The sequence below is a fragment of the Vulpes lagopus genome, chromosome 12, assembly GCF_018345385.1.
Source record: "Vulpes lagopus strain Blue_001 chromosome 12, ASM1834538v1, whole genome shotgun sequence".
NCBI lineage: Eukaryota > Metazoa > Chordata > Mammalia > Carnivora > Canidae > Vulpes > Vulpes lagopus.
This window is the reverse complement of record NC_054835.1, coordinates 12326725-12346661: the sequence shown is the minus strand read 5'-3', so window position 1 is coordinate 12346661 and position 19937 is coordinate 12326725. Positions and strand designations below refer to the sequence as shown.

Here is a 19937-nt window from a genome sequence, read left to right as displayed (position 1 = left end):
CCAAGAGGAGAGATCAGAATGTCTTCTGAGCCCTGGCCAGGGAAGGCTCTGGGGAACCCCTCCCAGGAACCCCCTGGCACCCACTGCATCTGACTGCCACCCCTTTCCTGGCCACAGGCTTCACTGGGCATCTGTGTCAGTATGACGTGGATGAGTGTGCGAGCACGCCCTGTAAGAACGGCGCCAAGTGCCTGGATGGGCCCAACACCTACAGCTGCATGTGCACGGAAGGTATGTGGCCTGTGGGAGGAGGGTGGGCGGGCTTGCAGAGCCTGAGCACGGAGCGTGGGGGGCAGCATCCCTGAGGAAAGGCACCCGCCAGTCCTCCCCTTTGGGGGAGGACGAGAACGCCAGGTCTGGCAGGTGGCATTCTGGGAACTGCACTGATGCCCTGGGCCCCTACCCTGTAGGCTACACGGGCCCCCACTGCGAGGTGGACATTGATGAATGTGACCCCGACCCCTGCCACTACGGGGTGTGCAAGGATGGGGTGGCCACCTTCACCTGCTTGTGCCAGCCGGGCTACACGGGCCACCACTGTGAGAGCAACATTAATGAGTGCCACAGCCAGCCCTGCCGCCACGGTGGCACCTGCCAGGACCGTGACAATGCCTACCTCTGCTCCTGCCTCAAGGGGACCACAGGTGCCCAGAGGGGGCCTGGGCTGGGGGTAGGGGGGTGTCGGGGCATGGGGTCGGGGCACCAGAGCTGACCAGTGCTGCCCCTGCCAGGACCCAACTGTGAGACAAACCTGGACGACTGTGCTAGCAGCCCTTGTGAGTCAGGCACATGCCTGGACAGGATCGACGGTTACGAGTGTGCGTGCGAGCCGGGCTACACGGGTGAGCGGCCAGGGCCCCGCAGACCAGGGGCAGCCTCTTGCAGCAGAGGGCACGGGAGCCCTGGGGCTCTGACCAGCACCAGGATGGGCGTCCTCGAGCCCCTAGGCACACATTCCCTGTCTGCCAACCACCGCTGTCCGCCCCAGAGGCCCAGCTGGGCAGCCGGATGACATGGGCCCTGTTCCTGGAGCTGCCGGATTAGGCAGGGTGGTGCTGTGTTCACGGCTGAAGTCCATGCTGACCGGGTTTATGCCCCAGGAGGACCCAGGGAGGGGTGGGTGGTCATCCCCAGTTCCACAGAGGGGACACCGAGGCTCACAGGGGCCAGGACTTGCTCAGTGCAGCTCTAGTTCTGGGGGCATCCCCAGGACGCGGGTATCTGAGCTCTGCCCTACCTCCCGCCCCTGGCCACAGGGAGCATGTGCAATGTGAACATCGACGAATGCGCAGGCAACCCCTGTCACCATGGGGGCACGTGCGAGGATGGCATCAATAGCTTCATGTGCCGCTGCCCTGAGGGCTACCATGGCCCCACATGCCTGTCCGAGGTCAACGAGTGCAGCAGCAACCCCTGCATCCATGGGGCCTGCCGGGACAGCCTCAACGGGTAGGCGCTGGGGCTGTGGGGGGGTAGCCGGGGGGGCAGGCCCAGGAGATGCCGCAGTGGGTGCCCGCTCGTGGGCCGATGACCATGCGGGCCCTCATCAAGGCCTGGCATGTGCACGGTGCAGCTCCGGGCTGCATGCCATCATGGGCTCAGGCCGCAGGTCCTAGGTGAGCCTAGGCACCTCTGTGATGCACTCATCGGCCTGTTCCTTGGCCCGGCTGCTAAGCCAGCTCCCAAATGCAAAGATGAAAGGGGCATGTGTTGCAGTGCCCGCAGCCAGGTTAATGAGGTGGCTGAGGTTGCCTTAAGGCAGGAGCCTGGAGGTCCAGCAGTGTGACCTCCCGGCCAGGCACAGGCATTGGGACAGCTTCGGGGTGGAGGGTGGCGCTCAGAGCGTGCGTCTCCCATGCGGCTTCTCCTGAGGCTCCTCTTGGGTGATAAACCGCTTGCCCCGCAAGTTCTTCCTCTGAGCTCTGTGACTCACTCTGGCAAGCCCTCAGCCCCGAGGATGAAGTACAGGGGCCCCCAGCTTATGGGGGGTTGGTCAGAGCTATAGGTGACAGCCTGGCCCACATGGTCGGCATCTGACATGGGCACCGCCGTGGGCCCGAGCCTGTCTCCCATGGTGCCTATGTTGACAGCCAGCATGGGAGGACCTCACACATGGGGTGTCAGGCAGCGGTGAGGACCCGGGGCAGCCAAGGCTGGCTTCGTCCCTGACACCTGCTGGGTGCCCAACACTGCCCTGGGGACAGAGGTGTCCACTTGAGCAGGGCCCTCGCTCTCGGTTCAAGGCCATGTGGTGGGTGAGCGGCAGATGGCTTGCTGACCGCTTGCCCTGGACTAGGCGCTGCCCCGGGGGTAGTATAACCAAACCCTGCTGCTGTCTTGAGCATGGTGGGTGCTCTTACTCCTACTTTGAGGGTCAACGTGGATCTGCTCTGTGCTGCGGGGATGCAGGACAGGAGCAGAGCCGGGAGTGTGGGCACCTGTGGATGGTTCTGTGGTCACCTCTGCAGGTACAAATGTGACTGTGACCCTGGGTGGAGCGGGGCAAACTGTGACGTGAACAACAACGAATGTGAGTCCAACCCCTGTGCCAATGGGGGCGCTTGCAGAGACATGACCAGCGGCTATGTGTGCACATGCCGGGAAGGCTTCAGTGGTGAGTGGGGCTGGCGGGGGCTCTGGTGGGGGTACGGAGTGACCCATGGTGTCACCTGCTGCCGCTGGGGTGGGTGTAGGGCTCCTCCTCCACCCCAGGGCATGAGGAGGGCCCCACTGCAGGACCTGTCCACGGCCCCGTGGTGATGGGCACACTAACTGCTGGTCCTCCCTCCAGGTCCCAACTGTCAAACCAACATCAACGAGTGTGCGTCCAACCCGTGCCTGAACCAGGGCTCGTGCATTGATGACGTGGCTGGGTACAAGTGCAACTGCCCGCTGCCCTACACAGGTGAGGGCAGGGCCTGCAGGTCCTAGGGCTCAGGCCTGGCCACCTTCAGGCCTCACCCCACTGGTGTCACTGCCAGATTCACCAGGAACATACGGGATGCCGGGGAGACACTCTAATAGCCCGTCCCAAATAATTGATTTGGTCAGCCCACCCGGCAGGTGGGGTCTCCCACACTAGGGCCAGGAGCTGGGCCTGGACTGTTGACCTCCACAACCTGGTGTCCACACTGCATGGGTCCCTGGGGCCAGGCTGCCCCCGCCCTTGCTGGCCAGGCCTGAGGGATCCCTTTGATGGCGGGACGTTCTCTGTGTCGGGGAACAAGGAGTCCTCTGTGAGTGCTGAGCAAAGGTGGGAGGCATTTCCCTGGGCGTCCCAGCACCCACCGTTGGCCTGGCTGACAGGATTGCAGGAAACGGTCCCCTCTGTAGAGAGAGCTGAAAGACAGACGTCCACGACCACTGCTGCCCCTGGGTCCCACTGGGAGTGGGCAGAGGGTACTACCTCTGGGGACAGCTTCAGACCACACCACTCACCAGCTGGAGGTCCAGAGGCCGCCCTCTCTGGCCAGGCGGAGGGGGCTGGGAGCGGGGGGCGTGTGCCTGTGCTGCTGACCCCGCAACATGGGACAGGCTGTGGCCAGCATCGTATTTTCTTTGACGGGAGTTGGGGGCCTAGATTTTGTCCTGTGTCAGCGAGGAAGCTCTAGGCTGGTGGCCGCCCAGGGGCCCTCTCGCTGGGGGCACACGGGTCCCTTTCGGACACAGTATCAGAGGTTGGAGGGCCTGGTGGGGAGGAGCCGGCCTGTGCTGATCCACTTCCCGTCTGCCCACTTCCTGCTTCCCTCTGCACAATTGTCGGAAACTCTGGCGAATTTCCTGCCTGCCTAGGTCACCGTGGAAACAGACAGAAAGAAAGGCTCTGGAAAATCACCCCAGCAGGCCTGGGAGATAATGGGCCTCGGGGAAGATAGCACTTCCTTTCTTCTCCGGGAGTCGGCCCCCACAGCCGTAAACAGGAAGGCTGTCTACTGGGCTCTCAGGGAGGAAAGTCACCCCAGTGTGACATGCTTCTAGCGAGACCCCCTTCCCCGTGCCGAGGTCCTGTGCCGCCGGAGCTTGTCCTCTGCTTGGTGGCTCCCGTGGCCTCTGACCAGGCGCTGGCTGTACAAGGCCCTTGGGAGGAGAGGGTGTGAGGCTGGGAGCAGGGGGGGGCCCTGTGATGTGGTAGGCAGCCTCCAGTCTGGGGTCTGGTGCTCCCGAGGGGTCAAGGCCCAGGCTGTATCCTGTGGGGACTGCTTTGGAGCCGACTGTCCCTCTGGTTTGTCTTCAGCTCCCCATTTTGGGTCGTGACACAGCCAGGAGCTTGCCTAGGGTTCATCCCCAGCCCAAGGGTCTCCTTCAGGAGATGCCATGGGGCGCAGACCCTCTGCTCTGGGTCTCAGCACTTGTCCCCCTTCCACTTAGGGGCTACATGTGAGGTGGTGCTGGCCCCGTGTGCCCCCAGCCCCTGCAGAAACGGGGGTGCGTGCAAGGAGTCTGAGGACTACGAGAGCTTCTCGTGCATCTGCCCCACGGGTTGGCAAGGTGAGGCCTCCTGGCCCTGCGGCCCTGCCTGGGTTCCTTCCCCTGGGGCAGGGGGCTCTGGAAGCAGGAATGGGCCTGACGGGGCCCTTCCCACCCTGGATTTCTGTAATCTGCAAGGTTGGGGGGTGGGGGTCGCAAGTCAGAGAGCCCTTCCTTCCTGTGGGGTGTCCCCAGTGGACTGTCCCGGGGCAGAGGAGGCCCCATGGCTGGGAGGGTGGGGGCTGACCCTACACACCCCCTCGCTCCCCCAGGACAGACCTGCGAGGTTGACATCAATGAGTGTGTGAAGAGCCCGTGCCGCAATGGCGCGTCCTGCCAGAATACCAACGGCGGCTACCGCTGCCACTGCCGCGCCGGCTACACGGGGCGCAACTGTGAGACGGATGTGGATGACTGCCGGCCCAGTGAGTGACTTCCCGGCTCTGCACCCCCATTGCCTGGCTCCTCCTGCCCTGTACCCCCTCTGGACGGCCCACTGGCTCTGGCCCCTCTGAGTGGTCTCAGACCTGCAGGTTTCCAGGCGGCTGTGGGGCAGGGAGCTGGCTGCTGTCAACTGGGAGCCCTGAGGGGGCCGTGCCTGGGGTGGGTGGCTTCACGTGGCCTGAGGAGAGTGGTTCTGGGTGGCCTAGGAGCCTGAGCCTCTGGAGCCAGACCATGGGTTCTGAGAGCTCCTCCGACAGCGCGGTGCCTGGCCCCACCCAGTGTGGTCTTCTCCATCCTCACCGACCTGCCGGGGAGGAGGGCTATCAACCCCCGACCCCGGGTCATGGTGTACAAGCCACTGAGACCCAGAGAAACCCAGCAAGCAGGGGAGATGGTGACACCAACTCCGTCAGTCCTCAAGCCTGCAGCCTGGGGGCTGGGAGCGCTTGCGGAGAGCACCTGGAGGGGGAGTGCAGGCACCAGTGGTGCCCCCCCTCAGCCCCCCTCAGGCCTGCCCTTTTGTCCCCTCTCAGACCCGTGCCACAATGGCGGCTCCTGCACAGATGGCATCAACACAGCCTTCTGCGACTGCCTGCCTGGCTTCCAGGGGCCCTTCTGTGAGGAGGACATCAATGAGTGTGCCAGCAACCCTTGCCGCCACGGCGCCAACTGCACAGACTGCGTCGACAGCTACACCTGCACCTGTCCCACGGGCTTCAGTGGGATCCACTGTGAAAACAACACACCCGACTGCACAGAGAGGCGAGTGCGCAGGGCTGTCCAGGTGCAGGCTGAGGCATCAGGGCAGCAGGCTGGGGTGGGGGGTAGGTGCACCGCCTGGGGCACCCAGCAGGCATCCAGCTGGTCAGCCCTCGCTGTATAACCAGTTAGATGGCAATCACTGTGTCCTGGAAAGGCCCTTGTCCACTGACCAGCGTGAGAACCAGAGCCCAGGTGGTCTTTCCTGAAGAACTGGTGTGCCCCCTTCTATGCCACGGTATCAACTCTATGACCTGTCTTGTTTCCTTCTGTGCCCGGGGTGCCAGGAGGCTCCGTGCTCAGTGCTCTCCATCTTTTGTTTCCAACATGGTCATCTCCCTCAGTATCTGAGTGTGTTCTGGTTTCTTCCTGGTTCTTACTCTTACCACCACCCATGTGGGTGTCATAAAATTGCTCTTGGCACAACCTGTAAAGAAGGCAGAGGATGTGGTGTCAGGTGGTGGGAGAGCCGGAGGTCCCTGGCGCTGTTAGGGGCCTCCCTGAGTTCAGCCAGGCTACTCCCTGCCCGCTCTAGCTGTTGGGCCCCTTTTATCGTCTGAGTTGAGGGAGGCTGCTTAGGCAGGTCTCATGCTCCGCTCACCCATCTCCCCTGCCGCTTGCTCCTGTCCAGCTCCTGCTTCAATGGTGGCACCTGCGTGGATGGCATCAACTCCTTTACCTGCCTATGTCCACCGGGCTTCACGGGCAGCTACTGCCAGCACGACATCAATGAGTGTGACTCCCGGCCCTGCCTACACGGTGGCACTTGTCAGGACAGCTACGGGACCTACAGATGCACCTGCCCGCAGGGCTACACGGGCCTCAACTGCCAGGTGAGTGGGTGGGCTGCACGGTGCCTGGCAGAAGGTGGCCAGGGTGGGGTGTCGACCCACAGTACATCCTCACAGCCGCCCTGCCAGGCCCCTCTTTTGTTGGCTTCCCCAGGCCGCTGGCAAGTGGGTGAGGCAAGAGCCAGGCTAGCAGGGGCAGGAGTGGCCATGGTCCCGTGGTTCTGGGGATCTTGACTGCCAGCCCCAGTGCCTGGCCCAAGGCCATGTTGATTCCTAAGGAATCTAGTGGGGAGTGGGGCTTTTTTGGGTCAGGAGCAGAGGTTTATGGAGCGAGACCAAGAAGCAGAGGAGGAAGGCAGCTGGTTTTTTCTCAAAAACCACTTTTTTTGAGAAAATATGTAAAAGTAGCAGCTCTGGTGGCTCAGCGGTTTAGCACCGCCTTCAGCCCAGGGTGTGATCCTGGAGACCCCGGATTGAGTCCCACGTTGGGCTCCCGGCATGGAGCCTGTTTCTCTCTCTGCCTGTGTCTCTGCCCCTCTCTCTCTCTCTCTCTCTCTCTCTCTCTGATGGATAAATAAATAAAATCTTAAAAAAAAAAAGAAAATATGTAAAAGTATCAAAGATGTATCTTTATTAAAGATTTTCACATAAGATATCTGTTTATAGATAGTCCCAACAAAATATAGTTCCAGAGAAGAGTCTTCCTTCAAGGGAACACGGGTCTAGATTAGCCGAGGGCCCAGAGAGTGTGAGCCGCTCCGCCCCAGCTGCAAGGGGAGCCCCTGAGCCTCAGCTTCCACTACTGTAGGATGGGCTCACAGCCTGCCCCCCGGGTACACAGGTCTCTGGCAGATGTGCATGGTGCACCTGCCGGGTGGGATGGGCCCGGGTGGGCAGTATGAGTACAGGTGCCCCTGCCGTCCCCAGAACCTCGTGCGCTGGTGTGACTCTTCACCCTGCAAGAACGGCGGCAAATGCTGGCAGAGCAACACCCTGTACCGGTGCGAGTGCCACAGTGGCTGGACTGGCCTCTACTGCGATGTACCCAATGTGTCCTGTGAAGTGGCCGCCCAGCGGCAAGGTAACTGACTGTGTCCCCTGGTGCCCCACTGCCTCCGCCTTGGCTAACCCCCCACCTGCAGCCCAAGGCCTCACACCTACACCCTCCCCCCACATCCCCTCAGACGTCAATGTCACCCACCTCTGCCGGAACGGGGGGCTCTGCATGGATGCAGGCAACACGCACCATTGCCGCTGCCAGGCAGGCTACACAGGCAGCTACTGCGAGGACCAGGTGGATGAGTGCTCACCCAGCCCCTGCCAGAACGGGGCCACCTGCACCGACTATCCTGGTGGCTATTCCTGTGAGGTGGGCACCCATCCTCATGGTGGGGAGGGGGTGTGCGCAGTGCGTGCCAAGCCCTAGGCTGCAAGGGAGACAGCAGTGGAGACTAAACCCAACAGGTGTGGTTCCAGGAAGGGAGGGCTGTGATAATCAGGGAAGACTGCCTGTTGAGGGTGTCCCGTGGGGAAGCCTAGAAGAGGAAGACTACACGGAAATACAGGATATGGTTTTCCTCTGGGTCTCCTTCCCCAGAGCTGTCCCTCTGGGCTCAGCAGATACCTGCCCCAAGGCCCCCACTTCTATTTCACAAGACAAGCTCTAGTCCCTGCTCCGAGCAGTGACTCAGCTTACCAGAGCCCTCCTTAGTGTCAGCTGGGTTGGGTCTCCCTCTGGGTAGACTGGGTGTGAGAACCTCAAGGCTTAGCTGGTCGGGAGGGTGGCTCATGTGGCCCCGCCCACCCACACAGGTGCAGAGGGCCACAGGTCAGCCTCCCACTGATCCACAGCTGCACCCCTTGTCTATTTCCCCACACAGTGTGTGGCCGGGTACCACGGGGTGAACTGCTCCGAGGAAATGAATGAGTGTCTATCCCACCCATGCCAGAATGGGGGTACCTGCATCGACCTCATCAACACCTACAAGTGCTCCTGTCCCCGGGGCACACAGGGTAAGGATCCCCCACACCCTGGGGCTGGGGTCCAGGGGGCAAGTGGGCAAGTCAGGCACTGGTCACAAGCATCCTAGAGCTTCCGCTCGCCCTATGGGGCAGGAGACAGGTGTGGGACTGACTGGGGTTGGAGCCAAGGGAGGGAGCCCAGCCAGGCCACTGGCACAGGGCAACAAGTGTGGGGTGCAGCCCTGTTGCCGCATCCCCTCTCCTGAACATCTGTGAGGTCCCGTCCTCCTGACCGTTTGACAGAGGGAGCTGGGCCAGCACGTGGCTGGTCCTTGATGGTGCCCGGCTTCTGCAGGTGTGCACTGTGAGGTCAATGTGGACGACTGCAGTCCCCCCATCGACCCCGTCTCCCGGGGCCCCAAGTGCTTTAACAACGGCACCTGCGTGGACCAGGTGGGCGGCTACAGCTGCACCTGCCCACCCGGCTTCGTTGGCGAGCGCTGTGAGGGCGACGTCAATGAGTGCCTGTCCAATCCCTGTGACACCCGAGGCACCCAGAACTGCATACAGCGTGTCAATGACTTCTACTGCGAGTGCCGTGCAGGCCACACTGGTGGGTGCTGGGTCAGGGTGGGGCAGGGCAAGGGCCGGGAAAGGACGGGCCCCTCATGCCCACTCTCATCCCCAGGACGCCGCTGTGAGTCCATCATCAATGGCTGTAAAGGCAGGCCCTGCCAGAATGGGGGCACCTGCGCCGTGGCCTCTAACACAGCTCGTGGCTTCATCTGCAAGTGCCCTGCGGTAGGTGTCGCTGCAGGGGCTCTTTGGTCTACAGGGGGCAGGAGAGTGCCCCCTCGCTGCCACTGCATACGGAGGGCGGGTAGGGCTGGCTGGGGCTGGCCTGCGTCCTCCTGGCTCTGAGATCCAGGCTTTCTGGCTGAAGTTTATTTGCAGAGCTGACTCAGGTTTATAGAGAACTGGTGCAGGCACCTGCCATGCCCCTGTGCACCATCCCCATGTGGCTTTTGTACCTCGGGGTCACACTTGGGGGTAACAGTGGGTGAGCACACTGGGGCCAGCTGTATTGGTCGGGGTTGCTCCTGCAGGGTGTGTGCTCTGGGCTCTGATAAAGGCAGCACCACATGCCCTCCAGGGCCACGGCCTGTGAGCATCTCAGTGCCTGGTGTCATCCTCAACCCCCCTCCCAGCCCCCAGCAACCCCTGGGCTTCCGTGTGGGGAGAATGTGCTGTCCAAGGCACCGGCTGCGGGCTGTCCCAGGCACGGGGACAGGTGGCCCTACCTGTCCTCCTGACACCCCGCTATCTCCCATCCCCCAGGGCTTTGAGGGTGCCACGTGTGAGAATGATGCCCGGGCCTGCGGAAGCCGGCGCTGCCTCAATGGTGGCACGTGCATTTCGGGCCCACGCAGCCCCACCTGCCTGTGCCTGGGCCCCTTCACCGGCCCCGAGTGCCAGTTCCCCGCCGGCAGCCCCTGTGTGGGTGGCAACCCCTGCTATAACCAGGGTAGCTGCGAGCCCACCACCGAGAGCCCCTTCTACCGCTGCCTATGCCCCGCCAACTTCAATGGGCTCCTGTGCCACATCCTGGACTACAGCTTTGGGGGTGGCCTCGGCCTCGACATCCCCCCACCACAGATAGAGGAGGCCTGCGAGCTGCCCGAGTGCCACGAAGAGGCGGGCAACAAGGTGTGCAGCCTGGCATGCAACAACCATGCGTGCGGCTGGGACGGCGGCGACTGCTCGCTCAACTTCAACGACCCGTGGCAGAACTGCTCACAGTCATTGCAGTGCTGGAAGTATTTCAGCAACGGCCACTGCGACAGCCAGTGCAACTCTGCTGGCTGCCTGTTCGATGGCTTCGACTGCCAGCGTGCAGAGGGCCAGTGCAAGTGAGGCGTTGGGGGGCGGGGCCTTGGGTGGGGCTTGGGCAGAGCGGGTGGAGTATAGGTGGGGAGGGCAGAGCAAGGTGGGGAGGGGGCAGGGCTTAGGCAGGGGTGGGGTGGGGCACATGTGAGGTAGGGGCTGGGCACAAGTGAGCAACGGGTGGGGCTCTGGGGGCAGGGCTCTGGGAGGGGGCACCAGGGCAGGGCACAGGTGGAGAAGCAGGTGCAGGGAGGGGTCCCAGAAGGGGCACAGGTGAGGAGCCAGGTGCAGGCAGGGCTCTGGGAGGGGCTGGCGGGGGCGCAGGGCCCTGAGCGTGCCTGCATCCATCTGTCCACAGCCCCCTGTACGACCAGTACTGCAAGGACCACTTCGGTGATGGGCACTGTGACCAGGGCTGCAACAGCGCGGAGTGTGAGTGGGATGGGCTGGACTGCGCAGAGCATGTCCCCGAGCGGCTGGCAGCTGGTGCCCTGGTGCTGGTGGTGCTCACGCCACCTGCGCAGCTGCGCAACAACTCGCTGCACTTCCTGCGGGAGCTCAGCCGCCTGCTGCACACCAACGTGGTGTTCAAGCGTGATGCCCATGGCCAGCCCATGATCTTCCCATACTACGGACGAGAGGAGGAGCTGCGCAAACATCCCATCAAACGTGCGGTGGACAGCTGGGCCGTGCCTGGGGCCCTGCTAAATCGGGTGGAGGCTGCATTGCTCCCTGGTGGGGCTGGACGCCGGCGCAGGGAGCTGGACCCCATGGACATCCGCGGGTGAGTGTGCTCCAGCCAGCTCCCCACTCCCCCGGTGGGCCAGGTGCTGCCTCCCAACCTGATGGAGGAACAGACAGAGGGTCCCACAAGACCCAGATTTCCAGGGCCCACCTGCCCAAGCTCCTGATCCACCCCCAGCAGGTGCTCCAGCACCTGGGGTCAGTTCCCAGAGGAGGACCAGACTCCTGAGATGGGAGAAGGGTGCTTGCATCTCCCAGTGGGATACAGGGTGGCAGGGTGGCCGAGGGAGCACTTTGAGGAGTGTCTCAGAAGCACCTGCTGTGTGTGCCCATGTGGGGCTTGCTGGGCTGGAGGGAGCGCTGTCCACCTCCTGGGTGGTTCTGTGCAGTTATGCCCATCCTGGGAGTGCCCCCTCCCCCATGGGGATGATGCCATGGGCCCGAGGGGTAAATGGAGCAGCTGTGGGGGTGCACCTGAGGTCTGAGCCCCCTGACCTAGGTACTCCCCTAGATCTATCGTCTACTTGGAGATCGACAACCGGCAGTGTGTCCAGTCATCCTCGCAGTGTTTCCAGAGTGCCACGGATGTGGCCGCCTTCTTGGGTGCTCTTGCCTCGCTGGGGAGCCTCAACATCCCTTACAAGATTGAGGCCGTGCAGAGTGAGTGGCCCGCCCTAGCCCTACTCCCTGGGGGACAGTTTGCAGGCTTCTAGGAAAGTCTACCTGGGAGGGACTGTGTCTCCCAGCCTTCCCCCCTGCCCCCTGGCAAATGTTCTTGTTTTTTGTGCCATTTGCCGCCCACGCAGTGCGTGTCATGCCGTCCAGAGCGCAGGAAGCACTTCTGTGGGATTTTCTGTCTGGCGCGCCCTCCCTACCCGTAGTGACAGCTGTCGGGGTGGCTGGCCCAGGGGATGGACACATCTGCCAGAAAGTGGGAGCCTTTTTCTCTCCCTCCCTATTCCCCTGATTTTTCTTTGTTGGGTATTATTTCAAAATCATTACAGCTTTTTAAAAAAGAGAGAGAGAGAGAAGAATTGATCGGTGTCATGTGAAGTGTTGAAGTTTGTATCTCGAAAATCCCTGTAAATCCTTTGTCTTAACAGCTCAATGCAAGTGCAGTGATTTGAAGTTGGCTAATCCTTCTCCCTTAAAGGAGAAAAAAGTAAAAGCCGTCTCCAGATAGTCGGCTGGTGCAAGAGAGAATTTAGCGATAGTTTGCAATTCTGATTAATCGCGTAGAAAATGACCTTATTTTGGGGGGCGGGGTGGAGGAGAGCGGGTGAGGAGGCACCCAGCCGCGGAGCCAGTCCGCTGCCCCCCGGCTGCCGGCCTGCCGTGGAGCTGCCGCCTGATATCTGGGCGCCCACAGGTGAGACCGTGGAGCTGCCCCCGCCCCCGCAGCTGCACTTCATGTACGTGGCCGTGGCCGCCTTCGTGCTGCTCTTCTTCGTGGGCTGCGGGGTGCTGCTGTCCCGCAAGCGCCGGCGGCAGCATGGACAGCTCTGGTTCCCCGAAGGCTTCAAGGTGTCAGAGGCCAGCAAGAAGAAGCGGCGGGAGCCCCTTGGCGAGGACTCCGTGGGTCTCAAGTTAGTAGACGCCACCGCAGCCTCTGGGGGGCTTGGGGGAGACGGGTCCCGTCCCCTGCAGACCCACAGGCCTCACCTTGCTTGGTCCAAGGGCACTGGGCGGCTGCCTGAGCCCTGGCCCTGGGGGCAGCCCTGCTCAGTCTCACTCCCCCGCCCTCCTGCTCCCAGGCCCCTGAAGAATGTCTCAGATGGCGCGCTCATGGACGACAACCAGAACGAGTGGGGTGACGAGGACCTGGAGGCTAAGAAGTTCCGGGTGAGTCTGGTGGGATCTTGGACGTCCCTGGGCGGCTCCACCCCTGCCTTGGGCCCCCTGTGATGGGCCCTCTGCTCACCCCTTCCTTAGTTCGAGGAACCGGTGGTTCTTCCCGACCTGGATGACCAGACAGACCACCGGCAGTGGACGCAGCAGCACCTGGATGCTGCCGATCTGCGCGTGTCGGCCATGGCTCCCACGCCACCCCAGGGTGAAGCTGATGCCGACTGCATGGACGTCAATGTCCGAGGGCCAGGTAGGCGCACAGCCAGCCACCCGCCACTGCCCCCCACCCCAGAGGCTCTTGGGACAGGGTTACCCTCATCCGGCAGTTTGCCGGGGTCAGTATGCTGGAGGCCGGGCACTGGGTAGGCAAGGTGCACTCTCAGGACAGGATGTCCCGGGAGACGCTCCTCCCTTACCTTAGCTGGCTCCATCTGGGGAAGGCATTCTGCCCATCAGATTCATTCCTTCTGAAACGTCTGAGGTGCTTACATCACCTTTTCCCAGATGGGTTACCGGTGAAGGTCTCAGGCAGGTCAGGCCATGGGGCTGCCGTCACCCACTAGCCAATTGGCAGCGGGACTGGCTCTGTCCCTTGGGAAGCTCAGGTTGATTTTGGTGGCCCCACCGTGGGTAGAGGGTGCCACAGGCTGGGCTGTGCATCCACATGGCCGCCCACCAAGTCAAGACCATGGACACCCCCGCTACTGCCGCTGCCTGGGGCCTGCCCTCCTGACCGAGCCCTCCCCTGCGTTCACACAGACGGCTTCACGCCCCTCATGATCGCCTCCTGCAGTGGAGGAGGCCTAGAGACGGGCAACAGTGAGGAGGAAGAGGACGCTCCAGCAGTCATCTCCGACTTCATCTACCAGGGCGCCAGCCTGCACAACCAAACAGACCGCACCGGCGAGACCGCCCTGCACCTGGCCGCCCGCTACTCGCGCTCTGATGCGGCCAAGCGCCTGTTGGAAGCTAGCGCAGATGCCAATATCCAGGACAACATGGGCCGCACCCCACTACACGCGGCCGTGTCTGCTGACGCACAGGGCGTCTTCCAGGTGGGCAGCTGCTGCTGGTTCCCTTCCACCATCCCCTGGCCCACCCACCTTGCCCCTGGTCTGGCTGGCAACTGGGCTCACGGGCCCCAGAGCCCTGACATCAAGTGTAGCCTGAGCGGGGATGGTTGGTGGCTTCACATGAACCTGCGGCTCTGAGTCACACAGCTCTAAGGAAGGCTGGAGGCAGGTGTGCAGGAGGCCTGCAGGGCCTGGGGGCATGGGGGTGAGAGGCCTCCTGGCCCCACTGTGGCAGCTCCTCATGGCCCCCTTGCTCAGCCATGGCTGGAGGCGTAGCCCGTGGCAGTGAGGTTTTTGGGGCCCTGTGGACCTGAGGCTTTGGCCTCACTGGGAGCCTAGGGGTAGGGTGGGTTCAGGGAATTGGATGTGTGGGTTTTGGGGGGCTGTCTCTGCACAGACCCCCCCCCCCTTTGCAAACCACCAGCTAGTTCCCAGGCTCTGGGCAGCCCTGCCCTGAACAGACAGGCAAGGCATGGCGCCATTTGGGGGAGAGCCCTCACAAAGCTGCTAATGTAATGATTTTTAACGCGTTACTCGCCTGCGGAGCTAAGGAAGCGAGGCTGGCTGGGGGAGGACCTGTAAACGAGCCCCCGGAGGACGGCTCTGGCTGTATTGGCTCTGACAGCCCTTCTGGCACACAGACATGTGGGATTCCCGGGGGCTCTCAGTGGGAGTGAGGCCAGCCCTTGTCACCCACCTGTGGATGGTGACCGCCCTTCCCATCGGTGACCTGGGGCGCGGCAGCATCTGAAGGACTGCATGCTCTCTCTGAACCTGGGTGAACACAGCACAGCTCAGGAGTTCTGAGTCCATGGTCTAGGCATGGCTCTGCCAACCGTGGTTGGGCAGACACTCAACTCCTCTGTCCTGGGTGGTGGTGGTGGTGGCCAGGCCCACAGCAAGGATGGGATGAGGCCCTGCCTGATGATCAAATGCCTGGTGTGTGTGGGCAGTGCAGCTTGCACCCCAGCCCCTCCAGCTATAGCCAGTGGAGTGCCGCCCTCCCTGCACTCCTTGCATCATCCACACTTCCCAGAACTCCAGTCACAGAGGCTCTGTTGTGCTGCGGGTGGGTTCGCAGGCACTGTGTCCGGGCCGGCAGCCTCGGATGCATCTGCCAAGCCTGAGACCATCTCCTATTGTCTAGATCCTCATCCGGAATCGAGCCACAGACCTGGACGCCCGCATGCATGACGGCACGACGCCACTGATCCTGGCGGCCCGCCTGGCTGTGGAGGGCATGCTGGAGGACCTGATCAACTCACATGCTGATGTCAACGCTGTGGATGATTTGGGTAAGCCAGGCTGCGGCCCCAGGTGTGGAGGATGGGCCCGCTGTCCCTGCCAGCCCACCCTGACTGACCCTTGGCTTCCCCTTGCAGGCAAGTCTGCCCTGCACTGGGCCGCTGCTGTGAACAACGTGGAAGCTGCCGTTGTGCTGCTGAAGAATGGGGCCAACAAAGACATGCAGAACAACAAGGTGGGCTTACGGGCCGGGGCAAGGCTACAAGTCCTTTCATAGCACCTTCTGTTCTCAGCTGTCACAGGCAGGGAGGGTTGACGCAGATGGAGCCCAAGCCTGGTGTGTGTGGGAGCTTGGCACTCGGGGGATGCCCAAGCCATGTTCCTGTGTGTGGAGCTGTCACCATCTTGCTCAGTGTGTCCCCAAAGCCAAGGAAACTTTCCTTCCCAACTCCCAACCTGGGCCCTGGGTGCTTAGCACGGGGTGCTCCTTGGTGGCTGACCCCTGCGCGTGTTGACCCTACCTGGGTCTCCTTGGTGTGGAGTGCCCACAATGTGACCCCCCTTCCTGCTAGGGAGACTGAGCCTCAGAGATGCGGGGATTGCCAGGAAGGCATTGGGCCATGGCCGGTGCTTCGTGTGAGCCAGGAAGGCACCACCAGGCCACCTGCTCCCCACTGCCACCCATGCAGCAACCTCACGGGGACGCGTGGTGTATCCCTTGTGCAGTCAGGGAAATCATAACTCAGGAGAGGTGCTAAGGCATCAGGGTCACTTGGGGACCATCTGGGGACTGGACCCTCTCAGCCAGTGCCCAAGGGTGCCCCCTCAGGGATCCTCCAGTCCCTGAAACGGCTGCACCGTTTGTAGCTGTTATGGAGGTGAGAGAGAGAGGGAGAGAGGCCATGGCTGTAGATTCTGGGGGGTCTGTGCCCCCATACAGGTCAAGCCTAGTCACTTAGAACACAGACCCCACAGACGGCCTCAGCGCAGGTCTCCTGGGATTCCTCTTAAGGGCGTTTGTAAGACTTAATTGGTCAGGTCATGGTGAAGTTGGGGACAGGGCCCACATGAGCTTGCTTCTCCGGTGCGGTCCCTCTGCTGACAGAGCATTGGTGTGGGTGACCCCCTCACCTGCCCCTCGCCTGTTCCCAGGAGGAGACACCCCTGTTCCTGGCCGCTCGGGAGGGCAGCTATGAGACTGCCAAGGTGCTGTTGGACCACTTCGCCAACCGGGATATCACAGACCACATGGACCGCCTACCTCGCGACATTGCGCAGGAGCGCATGCACCATGACATCGTTCGGCTGCTGGATGAGTACAGCCTCGTACGCAGCCCCCAGCTGCACGGCCCCGCCCTGGGTGGCACGCCAACACTGTCCCCCCCGCTCTGCTCCCCCAATGGCTACCTGGGCAACCTGAAGCCGTCTGTGCCGGGCAAGAAGGCCCGCAAGCCCAGCACCAAGGGCCTGGCCTGTGGTGGCAAGGAGACCAAGGACCTCAAGGCACGTAGGAAGAAATCCCAGGATGGCAAGGCCTGCCTACTGGACAGCTCAAGTGTGCTGTCACCCGTGGACTCACTGGAGTCACCCCACGGCTACCTGTCAGATGTGGCCTCACCACCTCTGCTGTCGTCTCCATTCCAGCCATCCCCATCTGTGCCTCTTGGCCACCTGCCTGGCATGCCTGATGCCCACTTAGGTGTCAGCCACCTGAGCGTGGCCGCCAAGCCTGAGATGGCCACGCTGGCTGGGGGTGGCCGGCTGGCCTTCGAGGCGGGACCGCCACGGCTCTCCCACCTGCCCGTGGCCTCCAGCACCGGCACTGTCCTGGGCACCGGCAGCGGCAGCACTAGTGGCAGTGGCGGAGGGGCCGTGAATTTCACCATGGGTGGGGCCACGGCCATGAACGGCCAGTGTGAGTGGCTGTCCCGGCTGCAGAATGGCCTGGTGCCAAACCAGTACAACCCACTGCGAGGGAACGTGGCACCGGGCCCCCTGAGCTCACAGGCCCCTGGCCTCCAGCACAGCCTGATGGGCCCACTGCACGCCGGCCTCCCCACCACCGCTGCCCTGTCCCACATGATGAGCTACCAGGCCCTGCCCAACACTCGCCTGGCCAGCCAGCCTCACCTGGTACAGACCCAGCCACTGCAGCAGGTGCCGCAGCAGCAGCAGAACTTACAGATGCCGCAGCCCGGCCTGCAGCCGCCGCCGAGCCTGCAGCCACCCACTATCCAGCAGCCACAAAACCTGCCGCCACCACCCCAGCCACCCCAGCCGCACCTCGGGGTGAGCTCGGCCGCCAGCGGCCACGTGGGCCGAAGCTTCCTGGGCGGGGAGCCGAGCCAGGCAGATGTGCAGCCGTTGGGCGCCAGTGGCCTGGCGGTGCACACTATCCTGCCGCAGGACAGCCAGGCTCTGCCCACGGCACTGCCTGCTGCACTGGCCCCGGCCATGACCACCGCCCAGTTCCTGACCCCGCCCTCGCAGCACAGCTACTCCTCCTCCCCTGCGGACAACACCCCCAGCCACCAGCTGCAGGTTCCCGAGCACCCCTTCCTCACCCCGTCCCCTGAGTCCCCGGACCAGTGGTCCAGCTCGTCGCCACATTCCCACGTCTCTGACTGGTCGGAGGGCATCTCTAGCCCGCCCACCAGCACGCAGTCCCACATCGCCCACATTCCGGAGACACTCAAGTAAACAGCCAGCGCCCCGGTGGGACCCTGGCTTCCTTTCCCAAGCCCTGCTGGGGCGTTTGCGTGCGCACCGCAGACACCGGGATGGACCGAAGGGGCTTTTTCTTAAGAAACATGTTTTTATACAAAATAAAAGGACAAGGATTTTAATTTTTTTTTTTAGTATTTATTTATGTACTTTTATTTTACGAGGAAACACTGCCTTTTTTATTTATACTTCATGTTTTTTATGGCTCCAGGTAACAATTTTTATCTGTTCCGAGAAAATAAACTAGTGCTCAGCCGAGATTTTACTACTTATGATATTGTTATGTGTTTGTAAAATATGAGCAAAGATTCATGATTTATAAATGCCACTTATTTATTGATTTTGTTTTTCCTTCAAAATCCAAAAGAATGATGTCGGAGAAGGGAGGTTTGAACCCGCATTGTCCAGAAAGGTGCCAGGGTAACCGGGGGCTGCGGCCCTGTCCCCGCGTGCCCCCCTGCAACCCCCCCGACCCCGCGCCTGGTCCTGAGCCTCCTGCCAGCATCACCTGTCACCTACTTTGTGGGAGGAGACGCATCTAGATGCAAATAAGACAGAACCTTCACCTCACCTTTAGCATGTGGATTAATTCGCGTTTAAACTAGGAGTGTGAAATATAAAATGATGTGGTTTCTTTAACGATTTTTCTGAAAACATGCTTTTAAAGATGTGTTCTTGGGGTGTCCCATGAGCACATTTCATGGTACCTATCATGAATCTTTGTTTCAGGTTCAGTATTACATAGTTGTGGATTGGTCTTGTGAGTTCCTGTGTCTTTTAGAAGCTCCTCTGCACCCCACCCTGGCCTTGATATGTAAGCATTGTGTAAGAGTGAGGAGTCAGGTCTCCGTGGGGCACCCACCTTGCCCCCTGACCCCCAGGGATGCCATGTGGGAGAATCCTTTTCTGGGGAAAGACACTGCCTGGACCACTCCGTTGGAGACGCCAGCACCTCACTAGACCCCACGAAAGATCAGCTGCTACCCCCCGGCCTGGGTTCAGCTCGCAGAGCGAACAGCTCTCGGTCTCGTCCTCATGGGAGACTTCCCAGCGCTGTGGCTGTGTCCAGCCTCGGTTTGCAGAGACAGCTCATCCCAGGGCCTGACACAGCTCCAGGGTGCCCCCCAGGGTCACAGGAGCCAGCTCCGGGGCCACCCCTCCTGGTCTGGAGAGGGGTGCATGTGCCCGGGGAAGGAGCAGATTCTTGCAATATCAAGTATAAGCCTGTGGCAAAGTAAACGTCTGTAAATACATTTTTAAAGGTGGATTTTGTTTAAAAAATCTGAATGAACAGGTGTGTCCGGGGTCATGCTGATGAGGGATGTCAGAACATGGCTCTGCTCACCACCAGGTCTGGCGGCCTGACCTGTAGCCGCCGGGACCGTAGCTCCTGAGAGCAAACCCAGGGAAGGCCTCCCTGCTGCCTCCACCAGGCAGCCTCTCCGGCCTTGCCAAGGGGCAGTGTCGTGTGCCATCCCTAGTGGGCATGATCAGACATGCCCTGAGATGTTGATTCTTACTGTGTTTTGTAAAAATAGAGTGTAGTTTACAGGAAAAAGGAAAATTTTAAAAAAGTTATCTAAGTGCAAAACTGTAGGTGATGAAAATGCTGTATTTTTTTTTTCATCTTTTTTTTTGTTAACTGATTTGCAATAAAAGTAATGCTGATGGTCATCCCAATTTTGCTAAATCTGGTTGTGGCATCTGCTCCCTTCCTTGGAGGCCAGGCGGGTGGGCGGGTGGGCAGGCCGCTCTATTCGGAGGGAAACAGCAATTCTTCTGCCCCTTCTGATGGGCAGTGATGGAGACCACCTGGCCCTGGCCCTTGGGGATGCTGGGGACAAGCCATCTCCAGGAGTTCTGCAGGCGTCTCTGCATCTGTGTGGGCCTGGCCCCATCCTGTGCAGGAGGCCGGGGACGTGGCAGCTAAAGCAGCCCCAAGGCACATAGCCCCAAGGCACACACAGCCCCAAGGCAGGGGGCTCCTGTCCGTCAG

At 61.4% G+C, this 19937-nt stretch overlaps 1 protein-coding gene across 1 annotated transcript in view; it reads left to right on the top strand.

Moving 5' to 3' along the window:
• Window positions 1-19621, top strand: part of NOTCH1 (notch receptor 1) — a 43691-nt gene extending 24070 nt beyond the window's left edge. The window contains exons 10-34 of the mRNA XM_041724634.1: window positions 118-231; window positions 411-644; window positions 732-842; window positions 1257-1449; window positions 2469-2614; window positions 2792-2905; window positions 4369-4488; window positions 4740-4892; window positions 5445-5673; window positions 6302-6503; window positions 7389-7542; window positions 7646-7830; window positions 8342-8474; window positions 8779-9036; window positions 9112-9224; window positions 9762-10333; window positions 10666-11091; window positions 11563-11711; window positions 12421-12637; window positions 12806-12893; window positions 12984-13149; window positions 13659-13954; window positions 15120-15267; window positions 15355-15452; window positions 16370-19621. Of these exons, the coding sequence (XP_041580568.1) occupies window positions 118-231; window positions 411-644; window positions 732-842; window positions 1257-1449; window positions 2469-2614; window positions 2792-2905; window positions 4369-4488; window positions 4740-4892; window positions 5445-5673; window positions 6302-6503; window positions 7389-7542; window positions 7646-7830; window positions 8342-8474; window positions 8779-9036; window positions 9112-9224; window positions 9762-10333; window positions 10666-11091; window positions 11563-11711; window positions 12421-12637; window positions 12806-12893; window positions 12984-13149; window positions 13659-13954; window positions 15120-15267; window positions 15355-15452; window positions 16370-17917 (6167 nt within the window). The 3' untranslated portion in view covers window positions 17918-19621. The remainder of the gene's footprint in view (window positions 1-117; window positions 232-410; window positions 645-731; window positions 843-1256; window positions 1450-2468; window positions 2615-2791; window positions 2906-4368; window positions 4489-4739; window positions 4893-5444; window positions 5674-6301; window positions 6504-7388; window positions 7543-7645; window positions 7831-8341; window positions 8475-8778; window positions 9037-9111; window positions 9225-9761; window positions 10334-10665; window positions 11092-11562; window positions 11712-12420; window positions 12638-12805; window positions 12894-12983; window positions 13150-13658; window positions 13955-15119; window positions 15268-15354; window positions 15453-16369) is intronic.
• Window positions 19622-19937: the final 316 nt, after the last annotated feature.